This window comes from Helianthus annuus, chromosome 11 (assembly GCF_002127325.2).
Source record: "Helianthus annuus cultivar XRQ/B chromosome 11, HanXRQr2.0-SUNRISE, whole genome shotgun sequence".
NCBI lineage: Eukaryota > Viridiplantae > Streptophyta > Magnoliopsida > Asterales > Asteraceae > Helianthus > Helianthus annuus.
This window is the reverse complement of record NC_035443.2, coordinates 148076656-148097349: the sequence shown is the minus strand read 5'-3', so window position 1 is coordinate 148097349 and position 20694 is coordinate 148076656. Positions and strand designations below refer to the sequence as shown.

At 36.6% G+C, this 20694-nt stretch overlaps 4 protein-coding genes across 4 annotated transcripts; 3 read left to right on the top strand and 1 right to left on the bottom strand.

Moving 5' to 3' along the window:
• Positions 1-7476: 7476 nt before the first annotated feature.
• On the top strand, positions 7477-7785 carry LOC110888564 (uncharacterized mitochondrial protein AtMg00820-like). Its single transcript, XM_022136085.1, has one exon. It carries the CDS (start codon positions 7477-7479, stop codon positions 7783-7785), a length of 309 nt encoding a protein of 102 aa, XP_021991777.1.
• A 360-nt stretch (positions 7786-8145) lies between these two features.
• On the top strand, positions 8146-9204 carry LOC110888565 (uncharacterized mitochondrial protein AtMg00810-like). Its single transcript, XM_022136086.2, has one exon. The coding sequence runs from the start codon at positions 8146-8148 to the stop codon at positions 9202-9204; it is 1059 nt and encodes a 352-aa protein (XP_021991778.2).
• Positions 9205-9764: 560 nt separating this feature from the next.
• Positions 9765-13412, top strand: LOC110890744 (APO protein 4, mitochondrial). Its single transcript, XM_022138371.2, has 3 exons — positions 9765-9854; positions 10183-10438; positions 12379-13412. The coding sequence occupies exons 2-3, from the start codon at positions 10185-10187 to the stop codon at positions 13097-13099; spliced, it is 975 nt and encodes a 324-aa protein (XP_021994063.1). The 5' UTR covers positions 9765-9854; positions 10183-10184; the 3' UTR covers positions 13100-13412.
• Positions 13413-14258: 846 nt separating this feature from the next.
• Positions 14259-18598, bottom strand: LOC110890745 (mitogen-activated protein kinase homolog NTF4). The gene is made up of 6 exons (XM_022138373.2): positions 18239-18598; positions 17490-17619; positions 16984-17121; positions 16530-16862; positions 15805-15985; positions 14259-14689 (listed from the first exon to the last, which is right to left on the bottom strand). The coding sequence occupies exons 1-6, from the start codon at positions 18457-18459 to the stop codon at positions 14514-14516; spliced, it is 1179 nt and encodes a 392-aa protein (XP_021994065.1). The 5' UTR covers positions 18460-18598; the 3' UTR covers positions 14259-14513.
• Positions 18599-20694: the final 2096 nt, after the last annotated feature.

Here is a 20694-nt window from a genome sequence, read left to right as displayed (position 1 = left end):
GTGCTCTAACGAATAAATATATGCTTTTTAGTGTTTTGACATAATAAAATAATAGGATTTATTCAATAGAGTTGAGTTTATTTTCTAAAAAAAAAAGAGAAAATTTCACTTTTTGTCCTTTATGTTTGCACTGAATTTTTGAAACGTGCCCTTTAAAACTTTTAGTTTCAATTTATGTCCAAAAAACACATGTTTTGTATCACTTTATGTCCTTTCCACCAAACTGAGTTAATTTAGTTAGTTAGGTTTATTTAATGCAAGGGTATAATTGTCATTTTAAGGTTGATTGCAGCTGTGTCCCTTTATATTCTTCACAACGCATAATTGTCCTTCTAATTTCACTCATCGATCTCAATCATCCTCCTAATTTCTGCAATCAAACTTCGACGATGAACCCTAATTCAGACACCAATGGAAGACAATTTATGATCCGACAACACTTATCCCAATCTGATATCGATGCCTTCTACGGTAATTTTTAGGGTTTTGAGTTTCGTTTATTGAAATTATGAATAATACTAATCGATCATTGCATAATACTAATCGATCATTGCATAATGCAGTGGGATTCCCAAGTCTGTTCACCATTAAGCTTTATCACAGTGCCAGATTCACCCGATTTCTCGATAGGGCTTATGTCGAAGGAGAGTGCAATTTTATTGACTTGTTAGATGAAGATAAGTTCTTTGTGCATGAACTGGATTGTATCGTGGACAAGTTTGGCCTTCCAAGCGATATTGAAAGGTATTATCACTTTTGTGTTCCTGGTGAGAATCTTGATTTTGGGCTAAGGGCTTTAGGAAGTGATGCAGATGTTTTAGATTTTATCAAATTTATTCCTCAGTCTAGGGTGATGAATGTGTATTGTGAGTATGCTATAACAACTGTGCATACTTATTTCTGCTCCCCAACCAAGTTTAGGGTGCAAGAAATAACTGATGAGGAGATCATGGCGATGGAAAACATCAATGCTAGTAAGAATAGGTTATTGTTAGGATGGAACGGTAGTGTTGAAAATGATGTAGGACAGAGTAGTGTTCAACTAGAAACAGGGCATATTAGTGCTGAACATGAAGTAGGACAAAGTAGTGTGCAATATGAAGTTGATATTACTATGGATGATCTTGAGTTTGACCCTTTCTTTGGTGAGAATCTTGTGAATCAAAGTGATAGTGTACAACATAAGTTGAATGATGTGGCTGTGAATGAAAGTGAGCATGAGGGGGATGTAAATGAAAGTGAGCATGAGGGGGATGTGAATGAAAGTGAGCATAAGGGGGATGTGAATGAAAGTGAGCATGAGGGGGATGTGAATGAAAGTGAGGATGAGGGGGATGTGAATACCAGTGAGGATAATGATAGTGATTTCATAGCAGATGATGGAAACAACATAAATGATGTTGAAACTGATATGAGGAATTACAAGTTTTTTACTGACTATGTTGATGATAGTGTTATTGATCATATGGTTGACACTAATGGTGATGAGTTAGGAAAAAGATGCTATAGACAATGAAAAATTCCATAGTGGTTCAGAATCTGATGAGAATGATACAAGCTTTAGGAAAAGGGCTTTAAAGGCCATGAGAAAGGATGGTGAAGGAAAAAACACTTTGTATCTTGGGCAAGTGTTTGGAACCAAAGAAGAAGCCAAAAAACTGATCAAGACACATGCAGTTGAAACTAGGAGGCAAATTAGGATTATCAAGGATGACATGCAGAGGGTAAGGGTTGTTTGTTGGGGTGATATCCCACAGTTTGCTGAAGATGGTAGCATACAAAACAGTGTTGGGATTAGTATGACACAATGTTTAAAAGTTAAAGGAGTGTGTGGAAGGTGTAGGGGTACTAGACATAATAGCAGGACATATACTAAACCACAAGTTGAAAAAGGATATAATGTGAAAAATAAAGAAGTTGGGGGTTCTAGCAGTTCTAGACAAGTAACTGGTGGTGTTAATCAGTATGTGGTGAACATGGAACAGAGGACATGCAGTTGCAGAAGATGGGAACTCAATGGCATACCTTGCAGACATGCTGTCGCAGCCATCTGGAACAGAGCTTCACATGGCCAAGTGGGCTTACCAGAAAGCTTTGTCCATCCTGTTTATAGGATGGATAGGTGGAAGCAAGTTTACACATTCAAGGTGTATCCAATTAATGGTAAGTCAATGTGGCCAAGATCCCTACTGCCAACAACAATCACACCACCATATTACCATAAGTCTGTTGGGAGGCCAGAAAAGCAAGGAGAAAAGCAGCCTCAGAGTTAGAGGACATCACAGAGGGTCGGAAACTAAGGAAGGTTGGTACATCAGGTACTTGTGGAAAGTGTGGTAATACAGGGCACACCAGCAGGTCCTGTAATGGTAGGTCAGAGGTTGTCCCAACTCAGCAAACTAGTGCTAAGTCCAGTAAACTTGCTGTTGGATCAAAAGGGCAGAAAGGGAAAAAACATTGTGCTGGAAGTAGCGAAGGTCTGAAAGGGAAGAAGGATGTCCAAAAGCAGAAGGCTTGTCGAAAGTGTAAGGGGATAGGTCATAACAGTAGAACTTGTCAAGGCAAGAAGGTGTAGGAGACCATGGAACCTGTTTATGTATTAGTAGTATGTATGCAGTTATGTTTATGACCATGGAACCTGTTTTGTGATGAATTTGAACATGTAACCTGTTTTGTGATGACACTTATGTATTATCTGCCTTAAACGACCATTTTGGTATTGCTTATGTTATGGGTTTTGAGTTTTGATCATTTTGGTTGTGCATTTGGCCATTGTGCATATTGTGCATTTGGCCATTGTGCATATTGTGCATTTGGCCATTGTGCATATTGTGCTTTTGGACATTGTGCATATTGTACAGGTAATTAGCCGCAACATAATCTACAAGACCATTTCATTCCATTGCCATTACTAAAAAAAAGTCATTACACTTCCATTACTAAACAAAAGTCAGTACATTATACAGTTGATTTCATTGACGGAATACAAAAACATAGACACAAAAGAAGACCCAGCTGCAAATCAGGTATTTCTTCAAACTTCTTGCTTTTTCTTCTAGTCTTCTTCTTTCTTCTTCATATTCGTTCTTGAACTTCAAGAAATCGGGTATGATGTCCATGCAACTTTGACACATTTTTGGTGGTTCAATCCACATAAAAAACCCACATTTTCTATTCTGAAACAATGAAATGAAACAAAAAAAAAAAAACCCACTTATGTTCTTGCAAGTTCAGTACATAAAAAAACCCAAACTTTTGAACACTTACCTTGTCGTGGCATCCATAGAACTTACGACCTGGATTTTTTGAGGTTTTTGATGTTCGAATCGCTGCTTCCTTTCCACACCCACAAAACACCATTATCGACCTAAGGAAGAAGATGCAGATGATAAGAGAGAGAGAGAGAGCTTATGAAACCCTAAAATAATTGAAGAAGAAGATGCAGTGGTTAAATAGGGGGTGATAAAGAAAAAAAATAGAGTTAAACCTTAAAATGACAATTATACCCTTGCATTAAATAAACCTAACTAACTAAATTAACTCAGTTTGGTGGAAAGAACATAAAGTGATACACAACATGTGTTTTTTGGACATAAATTGAAACTAAAAGTTTTAAAGGGCACGTTTCAAAATTCAGTGCAAACATAAAGGACAAAAAGTGAAATTTTCTCAAAAAAAAAAAACCATACCACTGTCTTCATATTCCTTCTCCCGTCACCACAAAATTACACGTGTCTTTGTCACCAGTCAGACTAGCTCGTCGATGGCCTTTTCTCTCTTATTTTAAATACTCCTACGTGAAACAATTTAAAGGATCAAACTAAAAAAAACCTTATATTTTATTTTTAAACACTCATATTAACAAAATACTTGATGAAACGGAGGGTACACGGGGCGGGTTGTTTCCAATTCAGTCATTGAATATAGGGCTGTTCAAAACCGGATATCCAAATTTCGAATATCCGAAATTTTCGTATACTAGATTTCACTATCCGAATCCGTATTCGAAATTTCGGATATCCGAAATTTCAGATATCCAATGGGATAGTGAATCGTATATCCGAATATCCATTTTTTATTTAATTTTTAATTTTTATTATTTTTTAATATTCAGAACCGGATATTTCGGATAGTTTCGGATATCCGAATATAAATTTTTGGATATTTTATCGGATATTTTTCGGATATTCGGTCATCCGAAAAAAATAAAAATTAAATTTTCGGATATTCCGGATATCCGAAATATCCGAAAATTTATAAAATCCGAAATTCGGATATCCGAAAAAAATAAAAATTAAATTTTCGGATATCCGAATTTTTGGATTCGGATATCGGATAATTCGGATCAGATTTTCGGATACGGATAGTTTTGAACACCCCTAGTTGAATATGCTTGACATCATAACTTTTCAAAACCTTCTTTATGAGGGTTTTTTTAATGACAATGTGAATATCGAGGCAAAAAAAACGGTTTGGGAGTCGCAACTAGTTTTTAACCTAAGCCAAAACCAATTTTAAAACCACTTTGAATGAAATCGATTTGGAACCGACTTGAACCGTTGGGTTGTAATTGGTTTGTAAACCTATACTTTGTAACGGTTTGAGACCAGTTAAATTAGATCCAAATCTGTTAAAACCCGGTATTAGCTAACTTATATATTCTAGTGTACTTATTTGTTAAATTTATTTATTCCTTAGTCCCTCTGTATGTGTATATATTGTAACTCTTTCTTTAATAGAATTCATTCACTTTCATATTAACACATGGTATCAGCCTATCCAACTAGTGGTTGAGTTTCCCATCCCTTCTTATTCTCTCTTTTCCTCTGCCTTCTTCCCCATCCAATCAACTTCTTTCCCTTCTATCTTCCTGCTTGTCTTTTCCTCAACCATGACATCTTCATCATCTGAATCCAACCCTATGGCCAATTTTGCTCCTCACGTAGCCCTGAAACTCTCTGCATCGAATTATCTGTTTTGGCGCACACAGATGCGGCCCCTATTAACATACCACCAGGTTCTTCATCACGTCGATAGCTCGAAAACTGCCCCTCCACCGAGCATCATTGTCAGCGACAAAACGACCACCAATCCAGATTACACTGACTGGATGCAAAATGATCAAAAAGCTATTATCATTATCACGGCTTCTCTCACTGAGGAAGCCCTTGCTGTTATCGTTGGGTTATCAACGGCCCGCGAAATTTGGACTTCCCTCGAATCTGCGTTTTGCAATGCCTCTGTCGAGCGTGTTCAGAACCTTCGTGACAATCTGCGCCTCACTCAAAAAGGAGATAAAACTGTCTCCGAGTTTGGTCGTTCTTTCAAAGCGATGTGTGATCAGTTACATGCTATAGGTCACCTAGTCGACCCTAATGACCAACTCCACTGGTTCCTATGCGGTCTCGGACCTACCTTCGAAACTTTCTCCACAACCATTCGGTCCACCCACCCCGCTCCAACCTTCGCTGACCTTCTAACCCGTGCAGAAAGTCATGAACTTTTTGTTAGGGCATTACATGGTCTCAATTACCCACCCATGGCCTTTTCGGCCCATTCATCCACATCTCCCAGACTGGTTCGTAACCGTGGATCACAGAATCGCTCGGCCCAAAATCTCCCGACCCGAAACAACAACTCTAATTTCAGAGGCGCATATCGTTCTCATACACCTCTGAATCGATCCAGACGCCCTCCCACATGCCAGCTGTGTCGCAGTCCGGGCCACTATGCCACTGAATGCTTTAAACTTCAAAATTTTGCTTCCTCTGCCACTCCAACTGAGGCACAACTAGCTCAGGCATTTCGTGCTCAATGCCAACTAAATTCCAACATCCCTGATTGGACCTGTGACACCCGTGCTTCTGACCACATGCGTCCCAACTCCGATGGGGTAACCAATCCGTCTCCCACTCAAGGTAATAAGCGTGTGTATTTTGGTAATGGTCAGTCATTACCAGTCTCTCATACAGGTGACTCAAAATTATATGGTTCCCTTAATCTTAATAATGTTTTGGTTGTTCCTCAACTCACTCGAAATCTACTTTCGGTGAGTAAATTAACTGAGGATAATCTTGTTGATGTTGTTTTCTCACATCCCAATTTTTTTATTTAGGATCGACTAACCAAGCAGGTCCTAGCCCAGGGTTGCCGTGAAGACGGCCTTTATGTTCTTCATAACACACATCAAGCTCTTCTCGCATCCTCCACATGTCCTAAAGCTTCGTTTGAAGTCTGGCATTCCCGTCTTGGGCATGTCAATTTTGATACTATTACTTTATTAAAAAATCATGGATACTTGTCGTTTACTTCTCTTTTACCTAAACCGGGAACTTGCTCCCCATGTGAGCTTGCTAAGTCTAAACGACTACCATTTAATAATAACAATAAACGTGCCACTAAACCTCTTGAATTAATACATTGTGATTTATGGGGTCCTTCATCGGTAAAATCGGTCGATAATTTCTTGTATTATGTTGCTTTCATTGATGACTTTTCCAGGTTCACATGGATGTTTCCTCTTAGAACCAAAGCAGATTTTTTTGATGTTTTGAACATATTTGTTCCATTTGTTCAAACTCAATTTTCATCAAAAATTATAACCTTTCAAAGTGACGGTGGCACAGAATTCACCAACCTTAAGGTTCAGGCTCTATTTAAAAAAAATGGCACCCTACATCGCTTGTCGTGCCCTTACACACCCTAACAAAACGGGCGGGTTGAACGCAAGCATCGACACATTGTCGAAACTGGTTTAGCGATGCTCTTTCATGCTAAAGTATCATCCACATATTGGTTTAAAGCATTTTCATCAGCGGTTTACATTATTAATTGCTTACCTACTCCCATACTTGATGGAAAATCTCCGTTTGAGCTGCTCTATAATCAATCACCCAACTATTCCACTTTTCGCACTTTTGGTTGTAGAGTGTACCCGTATCTGCGTGATTATGCTTTTAGCAAACTAGCACCAAGGAGTATACCATGCAATTTCATTGGATATAGCTCGAAATATAAAGGATATAGGTGCCTTGACCCTGCAACCATGCGTATCTTGTGACTCGTCATGCTCGCTTTGACGAAACATGTTTTCCATTTACTAACACCTCTACCAAAAACCCATTTAAGACACTTGAATTATCAACTTTTTTAGACACCTCTCCTATTGTTACTACCAACCTGCAACTTAAACCTTCTACAACTTCTCGCGCTTCTACCACCAGCGATCAACCATTTACATCCATACATATTCCTTACTTTCCTCCACCTCCCATGCACCATGTACCGCCTGTCGAACCTCCGCCCTCCCCTGCTACAACCGATACCTCCACCACTATCCCCATCACATCCCCTATCTCCACACCAGAAAACTCCCCTCCTGCCTCCCCTTCCTCGCAATCTACATCAACCCATACGAGTCCTCCTACGTCACCACCTCCTACACCACTTCCTCCACCACCTTAGCCGTCTCATCCTATGATCACTAGAGCCAAGGCGGGAATCTTGAAACCCCGTCACCGAGCCGACCTTGCTCACACCGAGATCATTCCTCTTCGTCGTTCCCTATTTGCCTGCTCAGATCCTAAAACATACAAAACCGCATCTAAAGACGAAAAATGGGTTCAAGCGATGAAGCAAGAACTTGATGCCCTTCATCGTAATGAAACATGGATTCTCGTACCTCGTCCGGCAACCTCAAATGTTGTTGGATCTAAATGGCTCTTTCGCACCAAGTTTCGTTCTGATGGCTCCATTGAACGTCACAAAGCGCGTCTTGTGGCTTAAGGTTATAGTCAAATTTCTGGTCTTGATTTCTCTCATACTTTCAGTCCTGTTGTTAAGGCAGCCACAATTCGCACTATTCTTGCTTTAGCTATCATCAATCAATGGACATTACATCAATTAGACGTTAATAATGCCTTTCTGCATGGCAATCTTTCAGAATGTGTGTTTATGGAGCAACCTCCGGGCTTTCTCAACCCTCAGTTCCCTAATCATGTATGTAAATTAAACAAGGCCATCTATGGTCTAAAACAAGCCCCAAGGACATGGTTTCAACGCTTGAGCACCTTTCTAACTACCTATGGCTTCCTGTGTAGTCGTGCTGACCCTTCTTTATTTATCCTTAAGAAGGATTCTTGTGTCATGTATCTTCTAGTCTATGTTGATGACCTCATCTTAACAGGTAATCAACCTAGTGCTCTTGCATCATTCATTAACTGCCTCCATAATGAATTTGCAATTAAAGATCTAGGGAAACTCAACTACTTTCTTGGACTGGAGGGTACCTACACCAAAAATGGACTATTTTTGAATCAATCTAAATACACTTTGGACATTTTAACACGTGCAAAGATGTTGGATGCCAAACCTGCTCCAACACCTTTAAGCACAAATGTTTCTTTTGTGTCTACAGGTGACTTATTCTTCAATGCCACTCATTATCGTTCCATTGTGGGAGCTCTCCAGTACTTAACGATCACCAGGCCTGACATTTCGTATGTTGTCAACCAAGTCAGTCAATTTTTGCATGCCCCGACCATTGCTCATTATCAGGAGGTTAAAAGAATTCTTCGTTATCTTAAAGGCACTTTAGCTTTTGGCCTTCACTACAGTCGTCCGACACACACATCGCTGCTTGGATACTCTGACGCTGATTGGGCTAGATGTTTAGAAACACGTCGCTCAACTTATGGATACTCTATATTTTTGGGCGGTAACTTAATCTCGTGGAGTGCTAAAAAGCAACCAACTGTTGCGCGGTCAAGTTGTGAATCTGAATATAGGGCCATGGCCAACACTGCTGCCGAAATAGTTTGGATAACCCATCTTCTTCATGAACTTCATGCTATTCCTGCGGATCGTCCAACCATATTATGTGATAATCAAAGTGCCTTGTTTCTCACTCAAAATCCAGTTTCTCATAAACGTGCCAAACACATTGATCTTGATTACCACTTTTTAAGGGAGCTAATTGCTTCCGGGAAGTTAATTACAAAATTTGTTCCAACCAAGCTTCAGGTGGCTGACATTTTTACTAATAGTCTTCCTAAACCTCAATTCATCAACCTTCGTCAGATGCTCCGTATTGGTCCACCACCGTTTCGCTTGAGGGGGGGGATATTAGCTAACTTATATATTCTAGTGTACTTATTTGTTATATTTATTTATTCCTTAGTCCCTCTGTATGTGTATATATTGTAACTCTTTCTTTAATAGAATTCATTCACTTTCATATTAACACACCCGGTTTTAAACATGAATCAAACTCGAACCAAACCAATCCCTTCCCCTCAAAATCTGGTTTTAACCCAAACTGGTATGGACAAAAAAACTCGGTTTTGACTAGAGGTACACAAACCGGTTAATTTTAATAACCGGTTAACTTGACTTTTTGACTCTACCAGTTATTTTTTAACTGGTTCAGTTAATTAACCAGTTATTTTACCTTTTTCTTTAATTTTTCGGTTAACCAATCTATCGGTTAAAAAAAGGTTAATAACCAGTTCCTATACTATATACTTAAAACCGGTTACTAAACTACGGTTAAAAATAACCACTAACCGGTTAATCTAAATCGCGTTATTAACCAGTTACAGTTTCAATTAATAGCTGGTTACGGTTAATTAACCGGTTATTTTGTGCACCTCTAGTTTTGACCATCTTTGTTCCAACCCGAACTGGTTTGGGCCGAACACAAACAATCTCAAGCAAACCGAAACCCAAATGTTGTTAATGGGCTTTGGGTTAAAGGTGAAGCCCATTCAAAGTTTTCATACTTTTTTCATCTTTGAAGATTCATCTCAACACCTTCTTCATCTTCCTCATACCACCGATTCTCCCTATCTCCACAAGTAACAACATCAATCCCTTTATTATTATTCTGCTCATTCTATTTCCATTAAGTGTTTTTTTTTTCGTATTTCAGTTTTTTTTAATTTCCGCTTATTAAATAAACTTTATTAATCATAAATGCGATTAAAACTTTGTTAATTTATACTGAATTTGACAAACGATTGACACAAATCGAATGTTTATATGTAGTGATTTGAACTTAATTGTACGGACACTTGATGAACTCAATTTCTAGGGCTATAATATAAATCTCATTTGTGTATACCTGTATGTTTTGTGTTTCAATTTGATTTCTGATTTTGATTATTTATATATGTATTATGGTAGTTATGAAGAACCCTAGACAATTGTATAGTTCAATAATGATGCAAGGGTTTGTTATCATTTCTCGAAACTATCGATCAAACCCGAAAGTAGATTTCAGGAAGCTGAGGCCCATGATTCTCAAGAGGATCGAGGATCGGGCGAAAGATTATCCGGTGAAAGCCATGGTTCCGGTTGCCCGTGATGTTCTTATGTCTAGAGCACTTTTGATACAAGGCGTGTCGACCCTTCTTCAAGTAATACCCGTCTGGTCTTGCAAGTATTTTCATCTCTCCATCACTGTTTTTAATTGTTAGTTTGTTGAATTCGGTCTTAAATTTCGGGATGTCAATCGGGTCGGGTTGGTAGGTTGAGGTCATAGTTGTTAATAGCGGCTATAGCGCGCTGCATAGCGATGCACCCATGCGGCGCTATAGGGTGTTTAGCGATAAATAGCGACGTTTCTGTAAAAAAAGGATTTGCTTTTTTTTTTGATAAATTTGGATAGCGGTGCCCATTTGGGTTTTTTTCGTTTCATTATTGAAACAAGAAGTGTATTTAGATGATTAGTGATACCGTAATAGCGTATTTTAGCTATTTTTGATGAAATATACATGTAAATTATTTCTTATATTTTCTACAACTTTAATGAAGCGTATTTAGATGATTAGTGATACTGTAATAGCGTATTTTAGCTATTTTTGATGAAATACACATGTAAATTATTTCTTATATTTTCTACTACTTTAAAGAAGCGTATTTAGATGATTAGTGATACCGTAATAGCGTATTTTAGCTCTTTTTGATGAAATACACATGTAAAATATTTCTTATATTTTCTACTACTTTAAAGAAGTGTATTTAGATGATTAGTGATGCCGTAATAGCGTATTTTAGCTATTTTTGATGAAATATACATGTAAAATATTTCTTATATTTTCTACTACTTTAAAGAACTGTATTTAGATGATTAGTGATGCCGTAATAGCGTATTTTAGCTATTTTGGATGAAATATACATGTAAAATATTTCTTATATTTTCTACTACTTTAAAGAAGCGTATTTAGATTATTAGTGTTTGATAAAACATACATGCATAGTTATCAAAAGCAAGCGCTTTTGGCGCCTAGGCGCTTTTTCTGGGCGACTCACATTTACTGCGCTTATAGTTCCTAGGTAATAATAGCGCAGCTTATTTCATCCCATGCGTATTTAATTCCGGCGACGGTGCTGCTTTCAGCCGGAAACCAGGAAGAAGGGGGAAGAAGAAGAAGAGAGCGGCTGCGTTCATGAGTGTGTTAGGCTTTTAGGGTTTTAAATAAGTTTAGGTATTTAAACATTTAACCCCTCTATCTTTCCCTAGTTTATATTCAGTCCCTAAAACTTGTATTTTTTTACTTAAAAAGTGTAAAACTTGTTTGTGTATTTAAACATTTAACCCCCTGTACCTTCAGTAGTTTACATTTGGTCCTTAAACTTTTTAATTTATACATAAAAAGTATAAAATTAACATTATAAATACATATATAAATTATAAATAGCTGTTTTTTATTTTTTGAATTATCTACTACCTTATCGCTTTTTTTTCTCGGGCGCACGCTTTATTTGCGCCTATCGCCTAGGCCCTAATCAGTGCCTATGCGCCTAGAGTGCGCTTCGCGCCTTTGATAACTATGCATACATGTAAAATATTTTTTATATTTTCCACTACTTTATCGCTAAACATGAAATAGCGGGTGCAGTTATGTAGCATATAAGTAGTTGTTGTTACTTACCGTTATTCGCTATTGACAACTATGGTTGAGGTGGATGAACATCTACACGACCCACATATATATTCGTGTCAAAGACCTGACACACTTGAAACCATGTAACCCGTTAGTCTAGACTTGTCAAATGGGCTGCAAGTAAAACCGGGTTGGGCGGTTGACATGTTGTATTCAAGTTATGAACATGTTAAATGGGTCGAAACGGGTTGTATTAAAGTTGTAAGTGGTATAACGGGCCGTAAACTAGTTGGCTAGTTAAACTTATAAGTTCTATATCTTGTATTTTTTTAGTTCTAATTTTAAACAGATTGAGGGGTTGACCAGTTTAGTTTTAGTACAACCCGAAGACGGCTTGTTTATCAAATGGGTTAGATAGTTAAACCCGAACACGGTCTGTTTATTAAACGGGTTAAAACCAGCCACCCGAAACCTGATTTTTAGTGATTTGCAGATTCTGTCCAGAAGTGTACATCGGGGAAAAGGGTCACGAAATAAAGACTTGCCGTGGTTACAAACGACATGCGAAGAATAAGCTTCACGAATGGGAAAGAGGGGGCATAAACGATTTAATAGTCCCGGTCGAAACTTTTCATCTCAAAAACACGTTCCAAGATGTAATAAAACACGATGAACGGTTTGATTACAATCGCGTACCTGCAGTCGTTGAACTATCCTTACAAGCGGGTGCGGATCTTAACGCGGAAGAATTATCATCAACCAAGTTGGAATGTTTAGGTGCGGAATCATTATCGAATGATGATCGGAGGTTAGTAGCTGAAGGAACGTTAAGGGCATGGGAGGTGGTTCGATCCGGTGTGCAGAAGTTGTTGATGGTTTATTCAGCTAAAGTTTGTAAATACTGTTCAGAGGTTCACGTGGGCCCGTCAGGGCATAAAGCGCGTATGTGTGGTGTTTTTAAGTACGAGGGCTGGCGTGGGACCCATATGTGGAAGAAAGCTCAAGTTGATGATTTGGTTCCTCCGAAGATAGTGTGGTTTCGCAGGCCTCAAGATCCGAAGGTTCTTGATGACAAATGGCGGTCTTTCTATGGACATGCGCCTGCAGTGGTTGATCTGTGTACAAAGGGTGGTGCTATCGCGCCGCCCAAGTATTATTGCATGATGAAACTGCAGGGGTTACCAGCAAACGTCCCGTTCAAGCCTCGAGGTTGACTTTTGGGATTGAGTTAAATCTTCTTCTCATAGGCGGGCCCCTGGCAACCATGTCGAATGTAACATGTTCAAGCCATGACCGACAGCCATGACTGTAGCATGGTTAGGCGTAACGGCTTTTCAATTGGGTGCACGCCTTTGTTGATAATGCCACCGAGGCTTGTTGCGTATTTAGTGTTCAGCTTTTTTACTTGTACTTTGAAGGGCGAAATTGGCCCGATGTAAGAGGAGAGTTTTGGGCTGGAAAATAATCACAATTTTGTCGATAGGTGCCACCTCTTGTATCAAGCAAGCATTACGTGTGTTCACAGTCTGGTTTGGTTATGGTTTTTATTCATTGTGAATGAAGACAAAAGATCAAATACAAATATGAATAGGGTGAAAAGGTAAAAAAACGTGATGACATTTTTGTAATTATTTACTTGTAGAGTAATTATCAAAATTACCCTACAAATGATCTTGTAAGGTAATTTTGATCTTGTAGGGTAATTTTGATCTTGTAGGGTAATTTTGATCTTGTAGAGTAATTTTGTAGAGTATCATAATTACTCTACAAATGATCTTGTATGGTATTTTTGATCTTGTAAGATAATTTTGATCTTGTAGGGTAATTTTGTAGAGTATCATAATTACTCTATAAGTGTATCAAAGTTACCCTACAAGAACATTTTACAAAATTACCCTACAATGTCAAAATTACCCTACAATGTCAAAATTACCCTACAAATAATTACCCTACGAGCAAATAACTACGAAAATGCCACCTCGGTTTTTTTTTTTTTTTTTTTTTTTTTTTTTTTTTTTTTTTTTTTTTGCTTTTACATGCCTTTCGTACGTTTGTGGCTGTTTGTACGTGAATTTAACTCTGTAAATGAAAACCAAACCGTTATTTTTGGGTCTTTATAAAGAAAAGGACATAAATTACGACCAGAATAAAGAAGCTATAATGTTGTAGTAAAAACAGTAAACTTGTATGCTTTAGCTTAAAATTATTTAAGGTTTAGGTAAAACATAACAAGTTAGCCTGGTTTTATAACTAGCATCTAGTATAAATGATTTGAAAACTCTTGAAACTGTCATTCAATTAGAAAAAGAAACCAACCACAAAACCAAATTGATGACCAATTAAAAAAAAAACCCGACCTCGACACCAAACTTATGACCAAATTGGCTGGTTTCATGGTTTTTAACCAAGCTAGAAACGCAACTAGCAACCAAGTTATCAACTAGGTCTCCCACATGACGTGCGCACACGACTTATCAGAACAACACAATAGGACATCTAAATGGTATAGGTAACCAATTTATGGCCCCAACCCTATAATTTAAATTCAGGATTTAGGCTATATACAACAAACAGATCTAAACACAAACTACCACAACACATGATAAAACACACAACAAACAGCACGCCTCACAGATGCTGGTACTCGGGATTAAAAGCAAGGGCCTCTCGATATATCATCTCCTTCATCTGTTCTTCAGTCGGGGCATGATGCTCAAAGTCGAAGTTAAAAGGGGTCATGCACACAGGCTCATCACTGATGTCGTGCAGTGACGTTAGATATGGATGGGCCAGTGCATCTTCAACTGTAACCAACAAACATACAATTTCAATTAACGCAATAATAGTAAATGGTTTGTATTTTTATTTCTAACGGGTCAAAGAAGAGACAACAAAAAATAAAACTGATCAAATAGATTATTACTGAAATAATATAACATAAAAAGCCAATATAGTTTTTTTATTTTTTAATTTTTTATAAAGGTCCTTTCACATATATTACCAATATTAAAGTGCCTCAACATGTAAAAAAGTACACGAAAAACTCACTAATCATAAGTATGTATATGGAACTCTCTTAACTTGTCTAGATGTACCTTTAATATAATGACTTGTTAACTCTAAAGTGGTCAAAATAAGAACAATTATTCTTGCCTATTGAATGTCACTTTATCAAATTTTGAACAATTTAAGATCCAACAAGTCATGATTTAAAAAAAAATATCATAATTAAATTCATTTTAGACAAGTTTAAGGACTTTAATATACAACAATTAGTTTCTTGACTCTTATGTTTATTATCTACAAGTTGAGACTAATATACCAAAATCAGGTCGGGGACTTTTTCGTGAAAAGTAAGAAAGTATAATTGCTTTTTACGGTACTAAACCAATAATATTGTGGTTGCAATCAGGGGCGGACCCACGTTAAGCGGAACGGGGTCCCCGGACCCCAATCTTTTTTTAAAAAGTAGTAGAAGCGGTATATAAAATTTTCTATGGACCCCATAAAATAATTTAGTTGGACCCCATAAAAATGAGATTGAGCCTGGTGTAGTGGTAAAACCCCTTGTTTGCACACAAAAGGTCTTGGGTTCAATACTTGTTTGCTTCATTTTTTTGTGTTTTTTTTTAAACCTGATTTTAAATTAATCACTCTATTTTTTTTTCCTATTTCAATTTTTTCTCACTTATATTTAGCTGAATGTGAAGTAAATGAAACTTGTAATTTAGTTATGATATTGTTTTCTATTATGTTTCCCGACCCGACCCGAACAACGACCGACCCAAAAAATTTGAACACCGGAAAAATTGGACCCCATTGTCCAAAAATCCTGAGTCCGCCACTGGTTGCAATCATATTTGTTAAAAGACTATTTATAAAACAGTTAAAATTTTAGGCAAAAGGTGTATGGGTCAACCTGTAATTCTCTGTCTAGGATCAAACGTCAACATCTTTTCAATTAGATCAATGGCAGCAAGATCAACTTCCGGAAACTTTTGATTGAATGATTGGCGAGGATAATGTGGTAGTTGTCGAATATATCTTTTCGCATTTTCATTCAGAAACCCTAATTCGGCTTCCGATGGAGTTCCAATAAGCTGCATGGTCAAAATCATTTCAAAAGTTATAATAAATAAATAAAAAGCTGAAAAACTCATTTATGTTATAGAGTAAAATGCCATTTCCGTCCCTGGGGTTTGGCCAGTTTTGTGACTTTCGTCCAAAGGTTTGTTTTTCCGCATCTAGAACTAAAAGGTTTCAAATCTTGCCATTTTCATCCGGCTCGTTAACTCCATCTATCTTTCTCCGTCAAGTCAGGGGAGTTTCCATCTTTTTTGTTAACTTAAAGGGCAATTTGGTCTGTTTCACTTTATGTACAAGCATTTAGCATAATGTACAAGTATTCAAAAGACCGAATTACCCTTTAAGTTAACTAAAAAGACGAAAACATCCCTGACTTAACGAAGAAAAACGGATGGAGTTAACGAGTCGGATGAAAATGACAATATTTCAAACCTTTTGGATCCAGATGCGGAAGAACAAACCTTTGGATGAAAGTCGCAAAACTGGCCAAACCTCAGGGACGAAATGGCATTTTACTCTATGTTACATAAAATTTTGATAATTTAAATAACAAAATACCTCCATAAGCAATCGTAGCTGGTGTACATGGTCTCTACCAGGAAATAAGGGTTTGCGGTCCATTAATTCCATAAAGATGCAACCGACAGACCATACATCAATAGCAGCAGTATAATCAGAAGAGTTTAACAACAGCTCTGGTGCGCGATACCATCTGGTGACAACATATTCCGTCATGAAATCGGTTTCAGACGTGACGCGTGCTAACCCAAAATCACAAATCTTCAGATCACAATTGGCGTTCAGGAGAAGATTGCTTGGTTTCAGATCCCTGTGCAGCACATTTGCAGAATGTATGTATTTTAATCCTCGAAGAATCTGATACAAAAAATACTGCAAAACAAAAATAAAAAAAAATACAAAATTACAGATTCATTATAAGTATGCATTTCAATTATCAAGACAGAAGAGATACGAGTCTCTATAAAATAACATCAGATCAAGAAAAACATACCTGACAATGTTCCTCAGATAATGGTTGACTCGAACGAATTATTTGATGGAGATCAGTATCCATAAGCTCATAAGCAATGTAGACATCATTAAATGCCGTCCTCTGTGGGGGCGGAATTATATCTCTGATTGCTACAACCTACATGAAAGAGGAAGCAGGCATCAGTATATGTAATTATGTATAGTAGATGCGTTATCAATCTTTGAAAACGTCGGTGGTATTGGCAATAATCGCACAGAGAGATTTTAAACTTATCATTCAGTTGAACCCTAATCAATAATTTACATCCCCTGTAACTCGTACGGTCATACCTCAATATCAGCAACAAACTGAATGCTCTAACTAACATGGTGACCGATATATTATTTTCAGGAGACTAATGTAATGTCACATTTAAGTATTTAACATCAATGATCAACTAATCAGTGCATGCATTCCAAATTAACCATGAAAACAGTTAAAATCACGACCAGAAACAAACATAATCAACACCACTACTCACTAACATTTTCATGATCCATATGCCGCAATAACTTAATCTCCCGTAGTGTCCTCTTCGCATCAATTTTATTATCAAACGCGTTCGCAATCTTCTTAACCGCAACATGCTCATTCGTCTCCAAATTCAACGCCGAACTGAAAACACACAGTTTTACAAAATACAATCAACGACTAAACACAACAACAACAACAACAATATCAACAAAACTAGGGCCACCGATCGAACACGAAAAATCGTTTGTTAAGGAAATATACATGTTCACGAACTGTTCATGAACAATTACCGAGCGAGATTTTATGTTAAGGAAATGAACGCTTTTGTGTTCGCTTGTTAATTTTAGGTATCAAACGCAAACGAACGTTCATGAACACAAATGGTAACAAACAAACACAAACAACAAACAAACACAAACACAACAAGCGTTCATGATCAGAATATATACACGCGGATACTTGTTAAATAATTTATTTGTCAGAATTTTAAATATTTAATAAAACATAAAAACTAAAAACACTAATTAACTATTGAGCATTTGTCAGAATTTTAAATATTTAAATAAGACATAAAAACTAAAAACACTAACGAACTATGGAACACGTTATCGTGCGTTCACGAACATAAATGAATTCTGTTTATATTCATTTTATGTTCGTTTTGAACGAAATTTCTTGTTCGCATTCGGTTAATCATTTGCAGCCCTAACAACAACAAACAAACAAACAGTAGTGAGTAAAATAAAATAAGAAAGCACACCAAACGATGCCGTATGCGCCTTTGCCGATCGGCATAATCGGAGGCTTATACTTGACGGTTACTTCAAATATGTTGCCGAAGATGTTGTACTGGATGAAACGGCCGCCGTGGCTGAGAGTGGCAGGGATGGTGTCGGCTCCGGTGAGCGGCGGTGGTGGTTGTGGAGGAGCGGTGGTGGCGTCGGTCATGTCGGTGTCGGGAGGGTGATTTGGTGGATCCATGTTTGGATGAATTTAGGAATGGGAGGGAAGTGGAGTTACAAGCCCTAGAAATAGAATACGATGATGATGATGATCAAGGAGAGTTGGTGGTGGGTGAAAAGATGTGTTTGTTTCTACTCAACTTCCATGAATTTGAGAATGTGGTCTTGGATATATTGATTTTAGTTGTATTTTATGAGTTTTTAATTAATTAATTTTTTTTAGTATATTTTAGGGATGAGCATTTGTCATCGAGCCTTTGGGTTTGGTCTCGTGATAGATAGATGGAAAACCCTCTATCTGTTTAAATAGGAAAATGTTGTGAGTTTAGTATCTGGGAAGTGTAACATTTAATTATTTAAAAAAATATATAGAGATGAGTGTTTGGATTCGGAAACTGGTATCAAACGGTATTGAATTTCCTATATGGAATCATTTTCATACTGATTAGTCGATTCAATATCAATTTTTGGCGTTTTCGATAGCGACACTTTCGGTTTGGTGCTGGTTCGGCACCGATACTAGAATTTTACCTTCAAATACCAATACCGTCCGAGCATTTAAGCATTTACGGTACTAGTACCAATACTCAATTTTAGTGATTTTTGGTACGGGTACTAGTACCGGTACCGAGCTCATCTCTATTGTATATTATATATGAATGAGTTTTAACGTATTAAACGTAAGAAGTAAAGATTTTTTTTTTTTTTTTGAATTTTTTCCATCTACTTAAAGATGTTTTTTAGTTGAAAAATATATTTTTATATAGTTACTTTAGTAGAGTAATTATGTAATTACTATACTAAAGTAATTTCAATTTATTTATTTATTTTCTTTATATTTTGAATTTTAAGACTAAAATATATACTTGACTAGATGGAAAAAAAATCCTTTTATTTCTCAAGTTTAGCATGTTAAGACTCATTTGTATAACAACCTTTACGATATATAGTAGTTTTATAAAGTGTTATAATTTTTTTTTAAAAAAAAAGCGATAAAAGTTTAGAAAGAAAGTAAGAAATTAAGGGAAAGTTGCTTGGGAATAAAGACTATAATGATGAACAAGTATGGGCATGTTTTCTTAAAGAACATATGAGATTTACTTTTTCATTCTTACTTTTACATTGTAGGATAGAATAAATCTGAATCTTTTTGTTCCGGCAAACAAAATTGTTTCATTATTAACCATCCTAACGGGTTACATAAGGTAAATGGTGTTTAATTTTTTGTTTTTAACCAGTATTTTCTATGTCTATATGTAAATAATTCAATATTGGAATAAAATATTGCCTCAAGTTCAAAACTCACAAAACTTAAATTTATTTAAGATATAATTTAATTTTCTTTAATAGTTTATAAAACTTTAATTTAAATCTAGATATCCACATCTTGAATTTTGATATAACTTTTATCTCAAATTAAGTATTTGTTTATCTCCAAATATTATTAAACTTCTCAGCTTTTTCATCCAATTTTTCATGTGAGTTTGCACTTCGGCCCGGCTACCACATTATTAAAAATAAAAGTTATAGATTGTGATGATGCGTACCAAGATAGGATGTGATGAACATAAAATTTTCTGAAAAGTCAAAACAAGTACGGAGGAACCTTTGGCAAAGAGCAAACGTTGTTGATAATGTGATAGAAAATTGATAGAAATTGTATTGAATTTGGAAGTCTAAATGCCAACATACCATACAAATGTATTTATACATACATATATAACTGCCATACAATTATGCTAGAGGAGAGATAAGGATATGTATATCTGATTTTATAACAGTTATAATATTTTTTTCATTTTTTATTCTATCTGATTTCAAACATATTAAATGATTATTTTTCTCTAAATTAATAGTAAATAAGTAGAACCAATGTTGTTAGAACGAGACTCCACCAGTAGATCGGAGAAGGACCCATTAGGTGCCGTTGTATGGTTAAGAGGCATATGAACCTGATCATGGGCGGTTTTCTCGCTAACCAGGTCAGGCCGATTATTACCTCTTTCTCTCTTCTTCTTTTTATTTATTTTTATTATTATTATTATTATTTTTTTTTGATGTCCTTGTAGGAGGTGGGGGAGGCGTGGATTTGTAATTCCATCGATGATGTGGGACAATCATTAACTGATTTATAAAAGTAGAGTTTACCACTGGTAAAAATTTTATGGTTAAAAGTTACAAGGGGCTGATGATTAATATCACAAAGTACCATTATTTAAGGACCGTAGTCATTAAAACATATTTAAATAATATA

Bases quoted from the DNA above. Each gene is read 5' to 3' on its own strand.
- LOC110888564 (XM_022136085.1), top strand. From the start codon at position 7,477: ATGATCACTAGAGCCAAGGCGGGAATCTTGAAACCCCGTCACCGAGCC.
- LOC110888565 (XM_022136086.2), top strand. From the start codon at position 8,146: ATGTATCTTCTAGTCTATGTTGATGACCTCATCTTAACAGGTAATCAA.
- LOC110890745 (XM_022138373.2), bottom strand. From the start codon at position 18,459: ATGGATCCACCAAATCACCCTCCCGACACCGACATGACCGACGCCACC. The intron at 16,863-16,983 runs GTATGTTTTTCT...TTTGTTTTGCAG, and splicing joins TATCTGAGGAACATTGTCAG to TATTTTTTGTATCAGATTCT. The intron at 14,690-15,804 runs GTTGACCCATAC...TGTTGGTTACAG, and splicing joins TCCTAGACAGAGAATTACAG to TTGAAGATGCACTGGCCCAT.
- LOC110890744 (XM_022138371.2), top strand. From the start codon at position 10,185: ATGAAGAACCCTAGACAATTGTATAGTTCAATAATGATGCAAGGGTTT. The intron at 10,439-12,378 runs GTATTTTCATCT...AGTGATTTGCAG, and splicing joins ATACCCGTCTGGTCTTGCAA to ATTCTGTCCAGAAGTGTACA.